This window comes from Emys orbicularis, chromosome 7 (assembly GCF_028017835.1).
Source record: "Emys orbicularis isolate rEmyOrb1 chromosome 7, rEmyOrb1.hap1, whole genome shotgun sequence".
Taxonomy (NCBI): domain Eukaryota; kingdom Metazoa; phylum Chordata; order Testudines; family Emydidae; genus Emys; species Emys orbicularis.
In genome coordinates, this window is record NC_088689.1 from 88,761,210 (window position 1) to 88,781,733 (window position 20,524).

At 40.3% G+C, this 20,524-nt stretch overlaps 1 protein-coding gene across 4 annotated transcripts in view; it reads right to left on the reverse strand.

The window, feature by feature from the left end:
• The window catches only part of PFKFB4 (6-phosphofructo-2-kinase/fructose-2,6-biphosphatase 4), a 56,838-nt gene that overhangs the window by 24,619 nt on the left and 11,695 nt on the right, over positions 1-20,524 (reverse strand). For all 4 annotated transcript variants that reach the window (XM_065407324.1, XM_065407323.1, XM_065407321.1 and 1 more), the window contains exons 2-10: positions 18,777-18,893; positions 13,312-13,408; positions 10,677-10,743; positions 8,288-8,362; positions 7,029-7,085; positions 6,396-6,517; positions 4,448-4,655; positions 3,466-3,612; positions 1,717-1,821 (exon numbers count right to left, since the gene is read on the reverse strand). In XM_065407324.1, coding sequence (XP_065263396.1) covers positions 1,717-1,821; positions 3,466-3,612; positions 4,448-4,655; positions 6,396-6,517; positions 7,029-7,085; positions 8,288-8,362; positions 10,677-10,743; positions 13,312-13,408; positions 18,777-18,893 — 995 coding nt within the window. The remainder of the gene's footprint in view (positions 1-1,716; positions 1,822-3,465; positions 3,613-4,447; positions 4,656-6,395; positions 6,518-7,028; positions 7,086-8,287; positions 8,363-10,676; positions 10,744-13,311; positions 13,409-18,776; positions 18,894-20,524) is intronic.

Sequence of the window (20,524 nt, forward strand, 5' to 3'; positions counted from 1 at the left end):
CACAAGGATTGCTGGGATGCGAAGCAACGCATCACGTGGCATTGGGACAGGACCCAGGATGCCCCGCAACCCCTTCCGCCTTCCCACAAGTCTTAGCAGCAAAAGAGAAAGAGGTGCTCTGTGGGATAGCTGCCCAGAGTGCACTGCTCTGAATAGCACCGCAAGTGTGAACACGCTGTTGCGCAGGCAGCTGTCAGCATGAACACACAACAGTGGTTTTCCTTTGGCGCTCTCTGAGCAGCGCTGTAACTTTGCCAGTGTAAACGTGCCCTAAAACTTGTTTTCATCTCATGTCCATTTGTTGATCTTCTACCCATATTACACACAAAAATAAATAATAATAAAAACAATTCAAAACAGTAAATTTACTTTACTATTAAAATAAGTCCCACTCTACTAAGACAACTGAATTTCACAGAGAGTGACAGCCCTAATTGTGCTTGTTGATTTGAACACTATAGAAAAGATAACATTCTCTATCAAACTCTATACACCTTTTTCACAGAAGCTACCCTGTCACCTCTAAAAGGTTGTCTCTCAAGTTGACTGTTACAAGCACACTGACAAGACACTATAAGGAAATTTTCATTGCCACCGCCCACTCTGTACCTGCTGCTTTCTCAAGCAATGAATTCACACACATAAATACCTTTAATAGTTCTTGCGTGTATGATAAAGCTAAAATATAAATGGCATGAACGTTCTACAACTTTATTTATTTTGATTTTGGCAACAGTAACACTGAATATATTCCAACCTGATAATATTGAATGACTCAGCTTTGCTGTTATCACCAACAAATACATTTATTTTGAGAAATTAACAAAATAGATTAATCACTAAAAGCAATGAGACAGTTTGAAATGTTTGTTAATCTTTCAGAGTAAGCACTGATGTAAAAAACCAACAGTCCTTGTTTGAGTAGATTAAAAACTTTTCAGTTTAGTGACTGTGTCATTACTAAATGGATTACTCACATCTAGAAGAAAACACTTTATCACAAACCTATTCTGGGCATGATGATCACTCAGACTATTGATGGAAGAGAGCACCAAAGCTTCATTTATGTACCAATGAAGTCCACTGCACTCTTCAGAAACATCACAACAGGTGTTCTAATTGCTGCCATGAATCCTAATCTTTAGCATACAAAGACAGACCATATGACTATCCATTAATTGCCTCCGTTTAATTATATTAGTCTCCTTATAAAAATGCTAGCAGGTTCATTTTTGTTTCTGAAGTGCAAGACTTGCTAGATTACAAGGGAAGCCAATGTGTCTACAGATTTACACAGTATTGAACCAAAAATGCACGTGATATGTGACATTTACCACACACAAAGATGACAATTATAAATAGTCTTGACAGCATATAGCTGCATGTCTAATAATAATAAAACCTGCTCAGCCACCTTGTGAAACAACCAAACTATCAATATAAAATTAATGGTAACATACGAAAATCCTTCCAGGCATATTTCCAAATATGGTATTTATTTTAAAACCAAAAAAACCCATAAATCTACATCAAGGGTGTATTCAACTAAAAGGTTTTGGCTAAATAAGATCTACAAGCTCCTATAGTCCTTCCACCTGGCAAGGAAAACAACATATTACTCAATTTTCTTCAAGATACCTAGTATCTTAGAAAACATGACGCTCTCTTAACTTTAAAAAAAAAAAAAAAAAAAAAAAAAAAAAAACAGCAGCATACCTCCCCCTTAGGGTATCTGTATCTGTATTTGTCTTGGTCTCTCAAAGCAAATTCAAGAGGATAGTTTTCCTGAATTTCTTCATATGTCATTTCTTCACAGACTCCCTAAGGGTAACAAAAACAAAAGGCACACAATATCCATGAGAGTCATCAGGCCCATGGGCATAACAGTAGATCTTTATCTCCCATACCCACAGTGGCAGACTTGGAGCTTCTATGTAATAATGTATTAATCCTATAGGTGACCTAGTCATTGACATAGACTGTGTCAATTTCACAGTCATATTGAGGTAGAAGAATATTTATTATCCACATATACTGCTTTTATTCAATGCAGGATGTCCTCAGAATGATGACAGTAACTCCCAGATAAGAACATCCCAGCACACACTTAACAGACAATTGGGAAAGCTACTAGTTTCAAGGATCCTACATGTGGTCTCCAAAGAAACTTCAAAATTTATAAGTATAAGTGCCTTACAATGGTAAACAAGTGACAAGTGCCAAATATTAAAATTTTCTCTCTCTTAAGAACACGCCTGAAATTTTGGACCTAGAATTATACTGAGTGTCCTTTTTATTAGCCTGGTCCAACACGCAACTTGATGGCACTTCTCTGCTTGCCTATAATGCAATAACCTTTGAATGTTGCATATGATCCACTGCAAAATTTCAGGCAACATTCTAGATATCAATGGGCAGAATGCTATTGATTTTGTGAAAAGTCAGAAAACCAGATGGGTGAAATGAGGGAACATACAGAGCTACTACCTGCAATCAAGTCTGCAATTGTCTACATATCGAAGAACTGGTTGATAGCAGCCACTATCACCTTTAACCTAACAATACTCTCCCTCCCCCATCTCAGCTCTGCTCATGGCCCCAATAAGAGTTTAAAATGCAGACACCCTAAATGACTTATCTCCCAGAAAGGGGGAGGGGAGGAAGACTTAAGAATGGTGAGGAGGAAAAGGGGACTTGAGCGGGGTGGGAGAGAGAAAAGAACACCACAGCGCCCCTAGCAGCAGAGAGGGAGCTTGTGAGGGTGGCGAAGGTGCCCATGCTCAGCCTACAGAAGAAATGAACTGTGTGACTGTTACGGGGTGCTCACCACACCCCGCTGGGTTCAGCCTCCTGGCCCCACTCCCCAGTGAGTCAGGACCACTTCAAGCTGGGGCAACAACCATGCTCTTTATTCCTGTGTCCGGTCCCGACCACCAAGCTCCAACTATTTACAGATTATTTACAGGTTTGGCCTAGCACAGGCCTCAGTGGCAACAAGGTAGCAGGCTCCTGGCTCCTTCTGAGCCTACTCTCCCCTCCTGGTCTCTGCCCCCTCCCCTCCAACTCACTTCCTCTCTAGCTTTTAGCCCCTGTTAACAAGGCTGGCAGGTGTGGCCAGTTTCCAGGCCAGTCCTAGCTAGTGGCCCAGCCCCAACCCATTTCCCCTGATTGGGGCTGGAGTGGCAGGAGCTGATTAGGGCTTCCCCTGTAGCGCCCTACCACAGTGACCCTTTAAGTTGCATACCGTTTAACCAAGACTAAGTCTAAATTCATTAGGGCACCTTTTACTAAAACATTTAACACTGTTAATGGGGAAAGGGCATAAGCCTTCTGATCTCCAGAACCATAATACTAATTACCTTCTAATCCACACAAACCCTATTACTGCACAATAAAGTACTCCCCCCTCTGAAACAAAACCGCTTTCTTGAATAGTTACAAAAAAGGAAACCCGGGAGAACTTACTGCATCTATTTCATTCAAAACCTTCCACTGTTCATAAGGCACTCCCAAAGCCTCTGCAGTCTGAATCGTCCTTTTCATCTGACTGGTCCAAACTTTCAGATCCTTGATGTTTTGCTCATTAATGAACTGCGCCAAGCTCTTGGCAAACTGAAAAAGACATTAGAGGTTGGATGAGGGATCAGTGCCAATATACTGTGCTCGAGTTGGAACCCAATCTGTTCTTGTCCCTTACTGCAAGTTCATTATGTTACTTTAAAAAGGCTCTTTAGACTTTTCCTAAGAATATGACAGTTCCTGTTCAGCAATGAAAAAATGATACAAAGATGACAACAATCCTATTTGGTACCCCACTCCAGCCCCAAAACAACTTCCTCTTCTATCTTTACCTTACAAAGGTTCACAGGTGTCCACCAACTAAGGAGCGCCACAGGTTTAAAAATCAAAACCCAACTTAAAATAAGGACTCCTTGAAAAGTGCTTTGAGCTCAAGGTTTATACAAGTGTATCAGAGAAGAATGAAAATAGAAGCCATATATGAAGACCTACCAGCAAACTACAATACAACTTGCCCACTCAAACCTCTTACCCACTTGCATGACATTACAGTCAAGGTAAAAGGGATATTTATGTTTGTTATAAGGAAAGGACAGAGGAAAGAAAGGAAGCTGTAAGAGATGGTCAACAACATAAGAACACCCATACTGGATCAGACTAATGGTCCACGTAACCGACTACCCTGTCTCTGACAGTGGCCAGTGACAGATGCTTTTAGAGTGAATGAACTGAACAGGGCAATTTCAAGTGATCTATCCCATCATCCAGTCCCAGCTTCTGGAAGTTGGAGGTTTAGGGACATCTGGAGCATTGGGTTGCATCCCTGACAACAGCCATTGATGGACCAATCCTCCATAAACAATAATTCCAACATCCACCCACACAAGGACACCATTTGTTTGAAGTCACTTAATAAAAATGATCTTACCTCTTTCCCCCTAAGGGACAGTCCAGTGTCTCCTCCTATCCTCCCTTTCAGATTCAGTTCACTTTCTCCATGTCGACAGAGGTAGATCGAGCGAGGAGTTACGTGGATATTCATGAGGTAGTAGACAATCCGGCTTTGGATATGGTCCATTACTCTATTCACAAGGTAACTCCTTCCAACATCCATGATTTTAATATAGGAAAGATCCCTTTCATGGTAAACAAATGAGACTCATAAATCATCATTTGGTTTCCTCTCTCCTCTAACTTGTACCAAGCCCCACGAACAAACATCACCACTCAAAAACAAAAAGGCAACTGCCAAAGAGACCACAAATTGAATAAATCTTCAGATATATGAAAATATATAATATCAGTTCAAAAGGGCTAATCTTCATTATAAATCCTCAGCCTTGATGCATGGCAGCAAAGTATTGTCAACAGAGGTGCAATGAACTCATGCAAACAATTAATTTTCTCCTCACATGTAAAACTCTTCTCTCTCTCATGTCACGCCATTCTATACCACTTCACTTGTGCACTGCCCCCCAGCTAGATCCTCAAAGGCAAAGCCCTTCATTGAAAGGAAGATTCAGGAGCAGTCCCAGGAGAAATTCTGACTTGCTCATGTAAGCCTGACACCATTCTGCAAATTGCAGCTGTTGCTCCCCACATCTAATAGATGTCCGGTACAGAAAGGGATTGGAGCCATGGTCACATCCACATGCCTCACTGACCCCTTCTAAAAAGGGTCACCAGAAGAGCTAGCAATCCCAGCCACCTTGTGGATGTCTCTTTGGCCAACCCCACTCCCACCCAAGTTCTACCCACTCACATTGGGTAAGGTACAATCTGACTCGTATTATCTATTTGTTTTCCTCTCCACTCCCATCTCCACCAACTTGTATAGCCGAGCTAACAATTTTGAGCAACATTCAGCTTAGCAAAAAAGCGTGTCAAGATTGGGGAGCCTAAAATTAGCCTTTTTGTGTTTTGCCCATTCAGTTGAGAAACCACATGATTTAAAAAAAAAAAGACAACCTATTATTAAATGCAGTAAGGAACAACCACTTAATCTCTGAAAGCATTTGCTGACGTTAATCGTTACTGATCTGCACAGGCACAAATATCATGGCGCTTAAAGACATGATATGCACAGATAGATCTGACAGAAGCAGCTTGTCACTGCTCACGGTCAATTACACTAAAATGATTTTTCAGCATGGCAACAGCCACAAAACAAACAATGAGAAATTTACTGAGAGGATGAGTTTATGAGTCTAGCATAAAACCCTAGGAAGACAGATTGAGTGCTGGTACTGGGATGTACCATGACAAAGTTCTTCCCACAGTTTCCAGAATCTACCTTAATCTCACAGTGTGTTAAATGTGAATGGTAAGTACACCTCATTTAAAACACTGAACAAATGAGTCTGGACGTCAAATTTCTTAAGACTAAGGTATTCAAAGTTGCCACAGGGATTTAAGAGTCAATGTGACTTGTGCTCTTAAATCACTTAGGCCTTGTCTACCTAGAGGAAACGGACCAGCAAAAATATTCCAGAATAACAATTCCACTATAGCTATCCTGGAATAATATAGCTATTCAGGAATAATTTCCCCATGTGGACACTATTCTGAAATAAAAGTGACTTTATTCTGATTATAGCAAATTGTGAGTGGAGTAATTATTCTGGAATAAAGCACAGGGATGGCTATGGTGGAATAGTTATACCTGTAAATTTCCCCATGTAGGCAAGCTGCTAGGGCCTTTGAAAAATCTCTCTCTAAATTGAGAACAGATGAGATAGTAAAACAGAGATAGTAAAACAAAAACAAAAAAACAAAAAAAGTGACATATTTCCATGACAATGAGATTGAGTACACATTCCCTAATGTAATGTCATGAAATAAAGTGGCTGTGACCACAGTATTATTCTGCCACTTACTTGTCCAGAGTTTCATCTAGCATCTCATATGTGTTCTTGTAGCACTCTATTCTTTTCATGAAGTCTTCTGTAGCTTCATCATTACTACAATCAACATAATCAGGACTGCCAAGTTTCACTTGCTATTTAAAGTAAAGATAAAAGAGCACATGCATTTTTTTCCCCATTTTCAGCAAAGTTTAAAGACATTTTAACCAAATGTGTGTAGCAATGGATGGCTGTTTTTAATTAAACCTAAATTCCGTACTTACTATATAAATGGGTAGGAAAACAAATCAAAAGGAAAAGGAGATAGATGATGTTTCTTTTCTTTTAGGAGTCCTGCTAAAATAAGCCAGTCAAAGAACAGCCTATTTAAAGGTAGATTAAAGAAAAAATAGAACCCATGTGAAGGGTGACCCAACTGCCAAATAATTTTTCCTTTTAAAATAAAATGAAAGGGTACAGTTTTATATTACTGCCATGAAATTACATTCTTGTTCTGTACTTCAGCAAGACCAATGTGAAAGGAGAGGGAAAATGAGACTAAATGAAAGGTCACATTAAAAAAAGTCATCATCATTTGGCTGATTTTAGAGACGCTACAGTGTCTCCCGGCTTCAAGCAATTCAAGAAAACTTTTCTATAACTCACCACAATATTTGCAGCAATGACCTCTGGATCTACACATACTGATTCAACAAAGAACGTCTTTAATCCAAACAGGAAATCACATGAAAGGAAGGAGGGAAGAAGGGAGAGACATTAGAACTGCTCCAGTAATTGACAACACAAACCCACAGTTTCCACCAGTTCATGTATCAAGTCTTGCTAATTATGCCATGCTTCAAATATTCCTATGTCGATTTAGGATTAGTCTTACAGGGTACTCAATGCCCCACTAAAAGTTGAGGGTGCTCTGCACTTTGCAGCATTAGGCTCTATAATTTTCCCAAGCACCTTTCAGTAACAGAGAGCTTCTGTAGCAAGAAAATTCAGATTGGCAAAGAAGCGGAAATGGAGAGTGGAAGAAAGTGAATCAGCACTCCTAAAGGTAATTGATACCTTTGAAATAAAAGCATTTTGGTGTTAAAAGGCTCTCTAACTAACAGAGCAGCTCTTACATATGAGATGTACATGACATGCTTTCCCAAAGATCTATGAAGAAGCTAGATCAGGGGGGAAAAACAGACTACTAGGAAAATGCTGAATGACAAAAAATCCTATACCCAAATAATACAGTCTGTTAAATAGAAACTTATCTGTATAAAACAAAACAGAAAACCTCTCTCCATTTATCAAAGTAACTAAAGGAAGGCAGTGACAGGACCTTGTTCAGAACAGAATCAGAACTGGGCTAATGACAACCATATTTGAAACAAGTATCAGGGGGTAGCCGTGTTAGTCTGCATCCACAGAAACAACAAGGAGTCCGGTGGCATCTTAAAGACTAACAGATTTATTTGGGCGTAAGTTTTCGTGGTTAAAAAACCTCACTTTTTTAGATGCATGGAGTGAAGAAGTGAGGTTTTTTTAACCACGAAAACGTACGCCCAAATAAATCTGTTAGTCTCTAAGGTGCCACCGGACTCCTTGCTGTTTATGTTTGAAATAGTTATTGCTAACATTTATATGAATAACATTCATCTGTTATAGGGAGCCAAAACATAAAACAGGGCTACTGATTAATTTCACCAGGATGTAAACAGCATTCTCGGGGGGGGGGGGGGGGGGACACGACACCTTTCTAAACTCGTCAGAAAAAAATGTGCTAGATTTCTACTGGCCAACATCATTTAAAAACTTAGTTGATGTTAGCACAATTCTCATCAGAATGTCACTAGAGCATAAGACAAAACCATGCATCCACATTAGTCAGATTAATATCCCAAGCATCTTAGCTATTGACTCACCTTATAGCCATTCTCCTCACCAAATCTGAAGATGGTTTCTCTGCGTTCTCGTGTTGTGTTTGTAGCATCAAAAACCTAAGACAAATGACAGAGACAACAGTATCATAGTAGAGTCAAAATATCGCCACATCTTGACAACAGCACTAAACGATCAATAAAAGTTTCCAAGTCCTTCAACTTAAAAAACAAACAAACAAACCCTATAAACAGGAATAAATCATTCCCAGGAACAATGGCAAAAACTTTGCTGGCACTAGATTATGGCCATAAGAATTCTGAACAAATAAAATAGCACCTGGGTTGAGAACCCACTTTTCTGAAGCATCTCTACCTGTCCTAGTAGTGAAAATGTCAACTTACATTTCTAAAGTGGCCTCCACTTTCAAAAAGTAAATGCCACACAGACACACACAATCTAGTTCAGTACTGCTGATGATTAAAGCTGGAATTTTTCAAAGGTGCCTAATTTAACATGCCACGCTTTTAGAAAATAAAAAGCCTCACAATATTATTCACTTCAAGAACAAACATGATGAGCATGATCTCATGGGATCCTGTTCTGCTCTCTTGTACTTATGCCATGTACCTCCCATACATTTCAATAGCCTACTCTTGTTTGAACAGTATACAAAGAGGTAAACTTATTGGATTTCCCTGTAGAAGTTTTCCAGCTGCCAAAAGCTTTCAGAAACTAGATAAGATGGGAAAACCTCCATAGAGAATGTGATTATCCATATAAAAACTGAAAAGCAAGTCTGATGTAAAGAGAGGTTCTGACTATAATAAATGGCATGAATTATACTCCATTTATAATGACTTTAGAAATCATATTCATAATTTTCCTATTCATAAGCAGAATGTACATGGTGAACATTATTGTGAGATAACTGCACACACCTTGGGTATATCGCAAAACGGGTGACTAAATGCAAAATATCTTCAGCCACATACATTCTATTATGCAAACTTTCATGTTTGTTGAGACTTCTATGAAATGGGTTGCATTTTGCAATTTATTTTGATTTTTAAAATTGAGCATAAAAAGTAAATAGCATGTCCTTATTTTTCAACACTCCAAATAGCAGGATAAAATTTAGCTTCTTCTAATTTTTTTTTTTTTAATACTAAGAAATAAAAAGATACCTGCATTACTATGAACTCACAGACAGACTGAGTTTTGAAATAAATTCATATTGCACATTTAGATCCTTACATGTTCTAATGGAAAAACTGTTTTAGCAGATAAGTATACACCTTATTATATAAACAATCACTACATTAGTCAAAACATTAAATGTACGGTAAAGTGTAATGATCAAAACAGAGAGCAGGTGCCTTGCACAACTTGTAAACCATACCCATGAATTGTAGGTTTTCCTACAATGAAACAGGCATCAATTTCTTCATAGGCAACATTTAAATAGTATATAAGATATAAAATGTTATTTTGAGTCCCAAATTATGGCTTAAATTTACAATAAAATGCTAGTTTGACTAACTCACTGAACACTGAGTGACAGCTGCACATGTCAACGGTCTCAAAAACAGAGTTCAAATTATGCAGAAACCTTAATAATCCCCCAGAGGAAACAAAATTAAAATGTCATTTGAATGAACAGCCCACGTTTTGAATCCTTTGCATATTACTGGCATTAGATGAGCAGAGATTCTAACAGCCAAATTTTACACTGAAGATTCAAATCTCAAAAACCAAGCCAATAAGTTACAACTTAGTAGAAAGTAAAAGCGTGTGTGCATGTGCATTCCCAAGTAGTTTTCCATTAACAGTTATATTAACTGTGTTCCAACAGGAGTTTGTGCCATCACTGATCAAACTGCCAGCAAAATTAAAAACACTATGTGCAACATTGGTGGCATTACCTTTAATTGACAACCCATTGAGTGTGGTCCACTGGGTTTTATTTTCACAAGGGAAGAAAATGTTCAGCAGGTTAAATGTAATTTTGTCCTACTTCTTCTCAGAGGCATTTTTAGAGTGTCAATAACACTAGTATTAAGTCACTTCTTTTAGGAAAAAAATTAAAACATTTTTACCTTTGATTTAAACATTGGAGTAGGATACCAAATGGTTCTGGATGCATCTATATTATGATTAAACAGGCTATTTTACCATATAAAAGCACAGGCACTTTCCTCAGCACTAGCACAGCTTGGTAGCATTAGACATCACCCACACATTTCTAAGGGAGGCTGTTTCAGGATTTAATTGCAGCAGCAACATAAATCCAGTTTCCATTTACAAAGAAAATGTAAGACACACAATGAAATGATTCTGGACTGAATCAGATTATGTATAATCCAGGACAGGTTGGTGATTTTGCAGAGACCACACTCCAAGAATTTGCCTTCAAGAAGACAGAAAACTTACAGCCACATGCCCATTTTCTTCACTGAGGTACTGCTGGACATCATTCAGAGCTGCTAAGGCACACTGTCTTAAAGGAAAAAAGACACATGCTAGTTTAACTAATTTAATTATCCATAATTATGCTTAGCACTACACAACTCTTTGCTTTCAAAGTGCTGAAGAAACATTAGTCAGTCATCAATATATTTGATATGTACTATCTCCACATTACGGGTGGGGAAATGGGCAGAGAGGTGAACTGACTCGCCCAAGGCCATAGATCACAGGCACGCAGCTTTGGACAAAAACGAAAGCAGACATCCTCTGGCAATCTGACACGTTGCACAGGTCAGCACATAACATACAGAATGTTCTACTGCCCAGCTTACAACCCTGGATCAATGTTCACAGATCCATAAAATAATACTATAATAAAAACGCCACTTAAGCTGAAAGATTCCTCCCTCTCCTCCCCCGAACACTTACCCATGGGCAGCTAACTCTTAATTTGGTTTTCTAGTAAGAAGACATGGTTGCTCAGTGTTTTGAGTTGTGGCCTCATTTTCTTAGGTTAAAATGAATAATTGTTACAGCTATTTTGTCTCAAGATATTTCTCAGTAGTCTACTTGCTTTGGACTTCTATGCTGGGTTTCTTATGGTTTTTCTCTTGTTTTTAGCATGCTCGACTCTCATTTTGTCTTAAATTTAGTGTGTATTCATTTTAATGTAAATTAACACAACCACAGCCACTAGTCTGAAACTGAATCACAAATGATACAATACAATATTTAGAGCTGGCTGGAAGTACACAGAAAACCCTGCAATTTTGATTTAAAATGGCTTAACGTTCAGATCAATTTTCTTCCACTCAATTATTTGACCAGATCTAGTAATAATCTCAAAATGAAATAAGATTTTCAATACCTAAATAATACTATGGATAATGACTGTTTACTCTTTGTGAAATGGACAATTTATCTACCAGGAAATGGGATTTCACATGAACCATCAGATAGCAACAATTTTTGCTAACAACCAACCTAAATGACATATGGTAGCTGCCAAACAGGCTGGATTTGGCTCAATATCCTACAATAGGTTTTATTGGCATTGCTTTTCTATTTTAGGTTCTGGAGTGAAATGTCTAGTTTTCCAAGTGTAACTGATATTCTGTGCTCTTGGTAAAAACTTTGTCTTAAAAGAAAAAAAGAGTGCTTTTTAATTCCAACAACTTTTACATTGCAAACATTTCTATTCCAACAGCTACTTGTTAATAGAGTTTGGAAGTTAAGATGCATCAATCAATCCTTCGATAACTAAATACACTTCCCATTCCCTTCGCAGCAAATGGGGCAGATTAGATCACGTGGCTTATCAATTACTGTAATTCCAGTCATTTAGTCTAATAAGCGTCATGGAGGCACATTAAGCTGAATTTTAGCTATAAGTAAAAGGTAGAGACTTAGGAGGCCAATGAAACGCATCTATCTCATGTCACAACCACACAGCAGGTTCTTCTGCAAATTGCCCTGTTCCTTGTATTAGTGATATTGCTTGTTGCAAGGGAAATACAAAATACTGAACAGAAGGTCTCAGTGATGGGGGGGGGGGGAGAAGACACAAATTTCAAATATTTGGTTTTGCATCACAATTCAGAGAGGATTTGGCTCCCTCTTGTCCTGCTGCCCATCTGCCTCCCTTATCTCTGCTTCTGTGATAGAGAAACTCTCTCCCCACTCCATACCAGTGGTTCTCTCACCATGACCAACAGACTTCCCTCCTCACAGTTTGGAGGAGTTCCATCTGCTTTCTTTGCTCGCAGTATTTACCACTGGTGCTCCGCTCCCTCCATCTAATTCCCAGGCATAGCAAACAGAGAGCTAATCAGTGCAATTCACCAGCAGACTTGACTGCATACAGAATACGAAGCAGTTCTCACGCTGTCAGACGAAGACAGTGCAGTTCCAGCTCCCCTGAAGCACTGATTGGAATATATTCAAATACACTTTAAATTAGAATAGAAATTCTAATATGAGCGGCAAAAGAGAAAAGATAGGTATGCACCCTTTTTGGCAGTGGGAAAAAGGGGACAAAGGGAGTCTACTTATTTACCACCTTAGAAATACTAGGAATGTCAAGTCTCATCTACTCTGTTTTTATTGGCAGTCTAACTTGAGGTACCTGTGAAATGGAATGGCAGCATTCACAGCCTGTTGAAGGGCCAAAGGTGATGAATCTTAAATAAAGCCAACTGTTTTAGTTGTTTGAGTTAAAACAAAGGTTAAACTAAATTTTAAACAGTCCAAACAAAAGACACTGCCCCTGCTCCTCTAAGTATCAGGGAGTAGCCGCGTTAGTCTGTATCCACAAAAACAATGAGGAGTCCGGTGGCACCTTCAAGACTAACAGATTTATTTGGGTTTAAGCTTTCATGGGTAAACTTATGCCCAAATAAATCTGTTAGTCTTGAAGGTGCCACCGGACTCCTCATTGTTTTTGCTCCTCTAAGATTTCATTTCTTTGGTATCTGATATAGTCCTACAGAGGTTTCCAGGGCATACAAAATCAGAATATACAGCGGTTCCCAATAGTACATTATAAAATATCATTAGAATTAAACTGGTATTGTGTAAAGCCAAAAATATTTCAACTTACTTTCTGATTTTCAAGCCCTCTTCATTGTCTGGCAAGAAGAACTCAAACGATTTGTATGTTTTTACCAAATCTCGACGGTACTGACCAACATTAAATTCTGTGGAGAAGAGTCACTATTAGTTGGGATTAATAATCCTGCAAGTAATTAGCATTAAAAATCACATTTAATGACAGTTCTGAAAAAATTCACCTCCAGGAACAGATCAGTCTAGTTTGTACCTGGACAACAAAACTAGTTATACTTCTCATTTCAGTAAAGAAAAGCCTTGTGGTTACAAAACAGGACCAAGTATGAGAAAATTTGGGTTCTATTCCACAGTCTTCTGCGCACCTTTGGGCAAATCACTTCACCTTTCTGTGCCTCCGTTTTCCCGCCTGTAAAATAGGTTAAGTTACTTCCTTCCTCACAGAAATGTTGAGTTAATTTAATTCATTTCTGTAAAGCACTTCAATAATCTTTTTTCCTTCCACAAATTATTTTAGTGAAATTGTATTTCCATAGCATCTAATATCCAAAGACTAACTATTACATAAAGAGAAAAGAGTTATATGTGGAATTAGTCAGCCTAGTTTTTGGCTAAATACACCTTACTCACTCCCCCCCCCCCCCCCGCCATGTACTGTATTATGTGAACACAACCTATTTATTTATATTCTATAAGAAGTAACAAGTGTATATACCATCCTGAAAAACCTCCTATAGGTTAAAAATATATAGAGGGGCACAAAGTGCAGTGCATTTATTGCACATATACTGAATGTCCCATCACTGATCAAAGGGCAACTGTCTTGTGTCTGGACAAAGGTCTATGCCAGCAGGAGTGTCACAGCACAGGTGATCAAAGCAAGGCACCAGTAACTTAGCAAACAAGGCAAATGGAATTGTACCATAATTAAGTTTATAAAATAGGGCTCTGAGTACAGCAACTAATGTTTATCTTCTTTTGTGTTTATGGGTTTTCTTTGCTGTACCTTGAGCATTTGTTTAAACTAACCTGGATTGAACATTCTGTTTGAGGAACTACTGTTACTTGCCAGTCTTCATTTCCAGAAGAAGGTAAAGAAATAGGGGAAATTAACTACTGAGCTGTTGTTCAGACTCTCCTGACAACAGCACTAAAAAGGGTCACAGACTAGGAAATTAATAGTAGTTTAATACTGGACAAAACATACTGTTGAACTTTAACAGTCATCACAATAAATTAGCTAGTATAGCCAATGAAAACTTTAGTATAACCAACTGAATGACATATATGTCCTGAGTGGCATCAGGACAATTTCCACACAAACTAGTCATCGTTTACGAACCCAGGAGAAGAATATGCAGAAGAGGGAAAGGAACTTTAAGAATGATTATTTTTTTAAGAAACAGACCTTTTCTACATGTCAAAGCCCTTTAAAATTAAGGACTACCGAAAAGTACAGTTTGCAAAATTAGCCATACATGAAATTCTTTCTAAAAGAAAAAAGATTCTATATTGCTTCTCCCTAGGGCACCCTTTTCCTTATGATTAGTATCTATTCAATACAGAAATCTCACTGAAGAAACCCAATTTAATTTAGCACCTTGTGGTCCAAATGTGGTACATAGTTTGGGATTATCCAAAAGAGCCTCCAAAAGGAAGTAGAATACCCAAATCTCACTGAAATTCAATTGAATTTGAGCACTTGGCTCCCTTAGGCTACTTGGATTTGATCGGAAAGGATAAAAGCAAGTGTCTAATTATTTTTTAAATAATTCTCATTATGGGAGCCTCAGGCTATTTGTCTCAATGTTCTTTATTTCATTCAACATGAGCTACGTGAGAAGATGCCACTCATCTGACCTCTGGATTTTTGATAATCTAGTAATTTTAATACCCACATCAAAGGCTATAAAATCTTACTATACTGAGTACATTCTGTTATTTTTAAATGACATTAAGAAACCTCAGAGTGAAAAAGAGTACAAGACCAGACATTTATTACACAAATATCATCCATCAAGTTAGCCTACGACAACAGAGTGACAGACAACGCAAGAGCTATCTATTCGATCAGAGGAAAGGTATTTTAAACTGATTCAGCTCTGATGAAATTGCATTCGTGATGACAAAATAACAAGCTGTTCCTCTGAAGCTAAAGATTAAATGCAAGATATATTTTCCAACTAGGGTGACCAGATGCCAAAGATGAAATATCGGGACGCTGGGGGGCGGAGCAAAAAAAAAAAAAAGCCGCCAGAGCGCCCCCCCCCAGTCCCGCCCCGCCGCAACCCTCTGCAGCCGCTGGCTGGGCCCCCCGGCTCTGCAATCAGAGATGCAGTGCTCGGCTGCTCCTCTGCCCTAAAAGCCAGCCTCCCTCCCGGCATGGGCTTGTCCCTCCTCCGCACACAAAGGCTGGTGCAGGAGGCAAAGTCCCGGGGGGTGGGGCAGGGAAGGCCGCAGGAGCAGGGGGCAGCGAGAACCCACCCGGGGCCAGGAGAGTCCCGCAAAGGAGGCACAGACCCCCCCTTCCCCACCCTGTAGCTGCCATAAGCTCCAGTGAACAAACCGGAGCGCTCCCCCCTTGGTGTGTGTGGGACTGCCGAGCCGAGCCGCTTCCTTCTTCCCCCGCCGCCTCCGCTCCACTCACGGGAGGTTTCGGGTTAGAGCGCCCGCACCCTGGACCCCCCACAGCCGCCGCGCCAAGAGAGGGGCGCGGACTCGGAGCAACTGCCCGACCCTCCTCCCTCCATCCCTCCTCCACACATCCCTCCTCCGCTGGCCTCCAGGCGCAGCTGCTGCACCGCACCACCTTCTTAATCTTCATGGCGGCCGCGCCACACATGCTAGTGTCCGGCCTCCCTCCAGCGCTTGCGCCGCCGCCATACAGCTGATCAGCGCGCAAGCGGTGTGCGTGGGGAAGAGGCGGGGCCAGGGCGGAGATTTGGGGAGCTATCCAATGGGGGAAGGAGAGGGAGGAGTCGGGGCAGTGGGGGTGGGGGGGGCGCGAGCCGGAGCGGAGGGCAAAAATTGCTTCTTTGTCCAGTGTCCCGACCAAACATCGGTCGGGACACGGGACAAACAAGTAAATATCGGGACTGTCCCGATAAAATCGGGACGTCTGGTCACCCTATTTCCAACAGCAGCAAGGAGGACTAGACTACAGGTCATATGACTGTAAATCCCCAGCAGCCATTATCAGGACAACCCTCACTGACAGCCTAGTCAGGAATTAGAAATAGCAACTGAACCATACAAATGGCAAGGTTTGTAATGGAGATGATACAGAAGGATTCCCTTCCTGAATATCCAGTTCATTTTAAAATTTTAATTTTTAAAACACAAACATTTAAATTTACAGACCTGTTATTGAAGTCTGTGGAACTTTTACCACAGTTCAAGCCAATCATCCCTGCCTACTGCAACTGATAAGCCAACCTCCCCCAGCACCTCCTGCCCGCCAGCAGCCCTGCCAATCAACTCCTCCCTCTCTCTCCCAGCGCCTCCTGCACACCATGGAACAGCTGTTCCATGGTGTGCAGGAGGCGCTGGGAGAGAGAGGGAGGAGCAGGGACCAGGCATGCTTGGAGGAGGGGACAGGAAGAGGCAGGGTGGGAAGAGGCGGGGTGGGGGTGCAGCATTGGGGGAAGGGATGGAGTGGGGATGGGGCAGGAAGAGGCGGAGCAGGGATTTACAGAAGAAGTGGAGTGGGGGCAGGGCCTGGGGCTGAGCAGGGGTTGAGCACCCCCCAGGACAACTGGAAGCCGGTGCCTGTGGATGAGACCCACAATCTACTCCCCCAATCTTGGACATGGACAGTGTCTTACGTATTGTCCAACATAGGATTTTTGCTTCGCAAAGTTGAGTGTGCAGGATTTATCTCTTTGAGCTCGATAACCACCCCCGATAAGCACGATAAGGCAGCAGAGGAATCCTGGCTACTATAATAGCTTGCTGAATTTAAAAGGATATTACACTTAGATACCTTTTTTTTTTTTTAAAAATTGTTAATAAAAGTCAATGTAATGGTTAAATTTGCCCCATCATCTGAATAGGACATGTCAACAGGTGGCACAGCCTTCTAAGTTATTTTTCTTAATGTGAAAGCAAGTTTTGAGTCTTGGGAGTCAAGTTTTGACTCTGTGGGGATGTTAATTTTGGTTAGAAGAAGCTTCAGGGGGAAGAGAGAGAGAGAGGAAACTGTGTGAGCAGCAGGAGAGTTTGCTCTCTGCCTTGGGCTCTGATTAGGAACCTTTCTTGACATAGAGCTCCTCCCTGAGAACTAGACAGCAGTGTTGGCCTGAGTTTCCTGTAAGAAGGCAATGGCCTGCATGACTATCTCATTTCATGACTGCTGCATGTGTTTAAAAAAAGCAGGTTACACTTTAAAAGGTATCCTGAATCTGAATCAGTGATTTCTCCTCCACTGGAAATCAAACTGCAAGGCCCTGGATTTTTGCTACCACTCGTCCGAGAGGACACTGGTGTCAGAACTGACAACAATATTTTGGAAATATTATATATACACCCCACTGTTCCACAAGAACACTGAGCATCTATCACCTACCAATAAGCTACATACCATTTCCAGAATCATCTACCCAATGCAAATAATGTTAGAGATTTATAAAATTATAAATAATTATTTTAAAAGTCCAATCCTAAACTTAATAGGAAGGGTCTGACAAAGTCAAATGGCAGTCTAAATACAGCCCAGAACACATTTTCCATATTCCTTTTTTTCCCCTTCAAAAGCAGTTAAGAAATGAGTGTCTGATCTCAATATATACAGTCAGAAGTTTGACCTTTCACATTAACTATGTTGTTTAACTGCATTATAGGTAGATATCTATAGTATTTATATGCCCCCCATTACTGTAGTAACATACTGAGTCTTCACACTTAGTAATGGGTTGGTTAAGTCTTCCAAACTTTAGATGTTTAGTCATCTCTAAAGATTCAGAGTCCCTGCCCACTCCACAAATAAACTATAACTTTATTTTTACTTAGTGCCTTTAATCGGGGCTCTCTAAGTGCTTTACCAACATTACCCAGTGAGCAACAATGAGATAGATACTATTACATCCATTTTATGTAATAAAGATAAAGAGTAGTACAGAGAAATTAAGAGATTTCCTCAAAGGTCACATAGGAAGGCAATGGTAAAGTTAGGAACTGATTCCAGGAGTGCTAACTCAGACCCCTCCAGTAAACAAAATCTCTTCTCAGATACCAAAACAAGTTAGTCAACTGTAAGAGTCAGTACATGGAAGATAAATGCAGAGAGTTCATTCAGGAATCTGTCTAGAAAAAGGGGGAAACTGATCAGACAAAACAGCTGATATACAGAATGAAATTTAAATGGAATAAAGAAAGTAAGTATGCACCGAATAAAGGACATTGACAAGAGGGTAAGAAGAAACAACAGGGAAATATATAAAAAAAAAAAAAGCTAACAGTCCCAAAAGAAACCTTGTGATGTAAACAAAAGCAGAACAAAACCTTTTGTAGGCACTCCAATCCAGTTTAAGTAGCGTGTCAGTTTCTTGGAGATGTACGTTTTCCCTCTGGCTGGGAGGCCCACCATGACAATCAGTGTAGGACAATTGGTCATACAGACTGAAAGAAAAAGAAATGTTTACAATTAACATGATGCCAAGCAAAGGCTCAAGTAAAAGCAGGAAATTATGGCGCGTAAGCCCCTAGGGAAGTGGCTGGTCAGACAGGTCACGCACTCAGTGGTTAGTCCATTCCAGCATTCCATTTACCCCACTTTCAACGTTTTCCCTAGCAAGTGCAGTGCAACTGGACTCTGTTCTAATTTGTGCACAGCTTTAGCAAAGTGAGTCAGTGGAAGCCATTCAACATTGGACATTTATTCGTGCTATGTGGATAATGAACAATAAACTTACACATCTGCACTCATTAAAAAACAACAGAGGTGTGTGTGTGTGTGTGTGATGAAGCCTTCTACTTCAGTTCTGCATTTACACTGAAAGGACACAGATGTTTGTCTCATTTTTAAAACTTTCAATTTTTAATGTCTTCTTAAAATGCAAGATTTCAGCCCTATTAATCATCTCCTTTTCTGTTTTTCAAGTGGAGATTAAACAAACATGACTGCTGCTGTTTAATACATCATGGAGTTCCCTATCATACCAAAACAGCACTCTCTTGTTCTTTCCAAACACTATTGATGTCACCACAGCTCTAGAAACAGTGCTTGTGTTAACTACTGTTGTCCAGCCAACAGAGGATAAGATAATAAAACATCACCACAACTATAATTCTCAATATATATGCTTAAAATTAGACAATTTCATGAAATTATACTTTAAAACAAGTTAAATTTGGGGTTTGAAAACCTTGGCAGTATTCCTTTCAAATGGCAAGTGTTTCAAATACTTTAAGTGGTAAAACAGTATGGATTCAACTACCTTCCTTCAATCCATCATGGCTACAAATGAAACTTTATAGTACAAGGCTGCCTAAAAGGAAAGAACATATGTAAATAGTCCAGGGCCTTTATAACAATAAAAAACAAACAGCCTAACAAAATAGATAGTTTTTTCCCCCCTGACTTAATTCAGACATTAATTTCCTTTCTCTATAGCGCTTTCACTATAGTGCTTCCCCGCTTCTGCCCCTCCCTCCCAGAAAGTCCTAAGCACCGCCAAACAGCTGTTTGGCAGCACTCAGGATTTTCTGGGAGGGAGGGGGAGGAGTGGAGACGCGGGACTTCCCTGCTCCTCCCCATCCCTCCCAGCACTTCGCGCTTAGGACTTTCTGGGAGGGAGGGGCAGGAGCGGGAAAGCCCTGCATCTCCGCTCCTCCCCCTCCCTCCCAGAAAGTCCTAAGCGCTGCCAAACAGCTGTTTAGCGGCACTTAGGATTTTCTGGGAGGGAGGGGGAGGAGTGGAGACACGGTGGGTGAAGAGCTGGGAGGGGAGGGAGAGGCGGAGAAGCAGAACTTGTGCAATGCTCCCTTGTAAAGTCGCTGCTCTTCCACAAAATCTTAGAAGCAGGCAGCCAAACGACGTTATAAGGGAGCACTGCACAACTTTAAACAAACATGTTCCCTAATTGACCAGAGACATAACATTGAAACAACGTTAAGTGGGACAATGTTAAATGAGTTACTGTACTGTATCAAGCAAAGGTTGCAGAAAACAAACTATTTTTCCAGGAAAATGGATGAATCAGAATAGAAATTTAAACTCCTTTTAGATTGTATGTTATTCTAAGACTCCA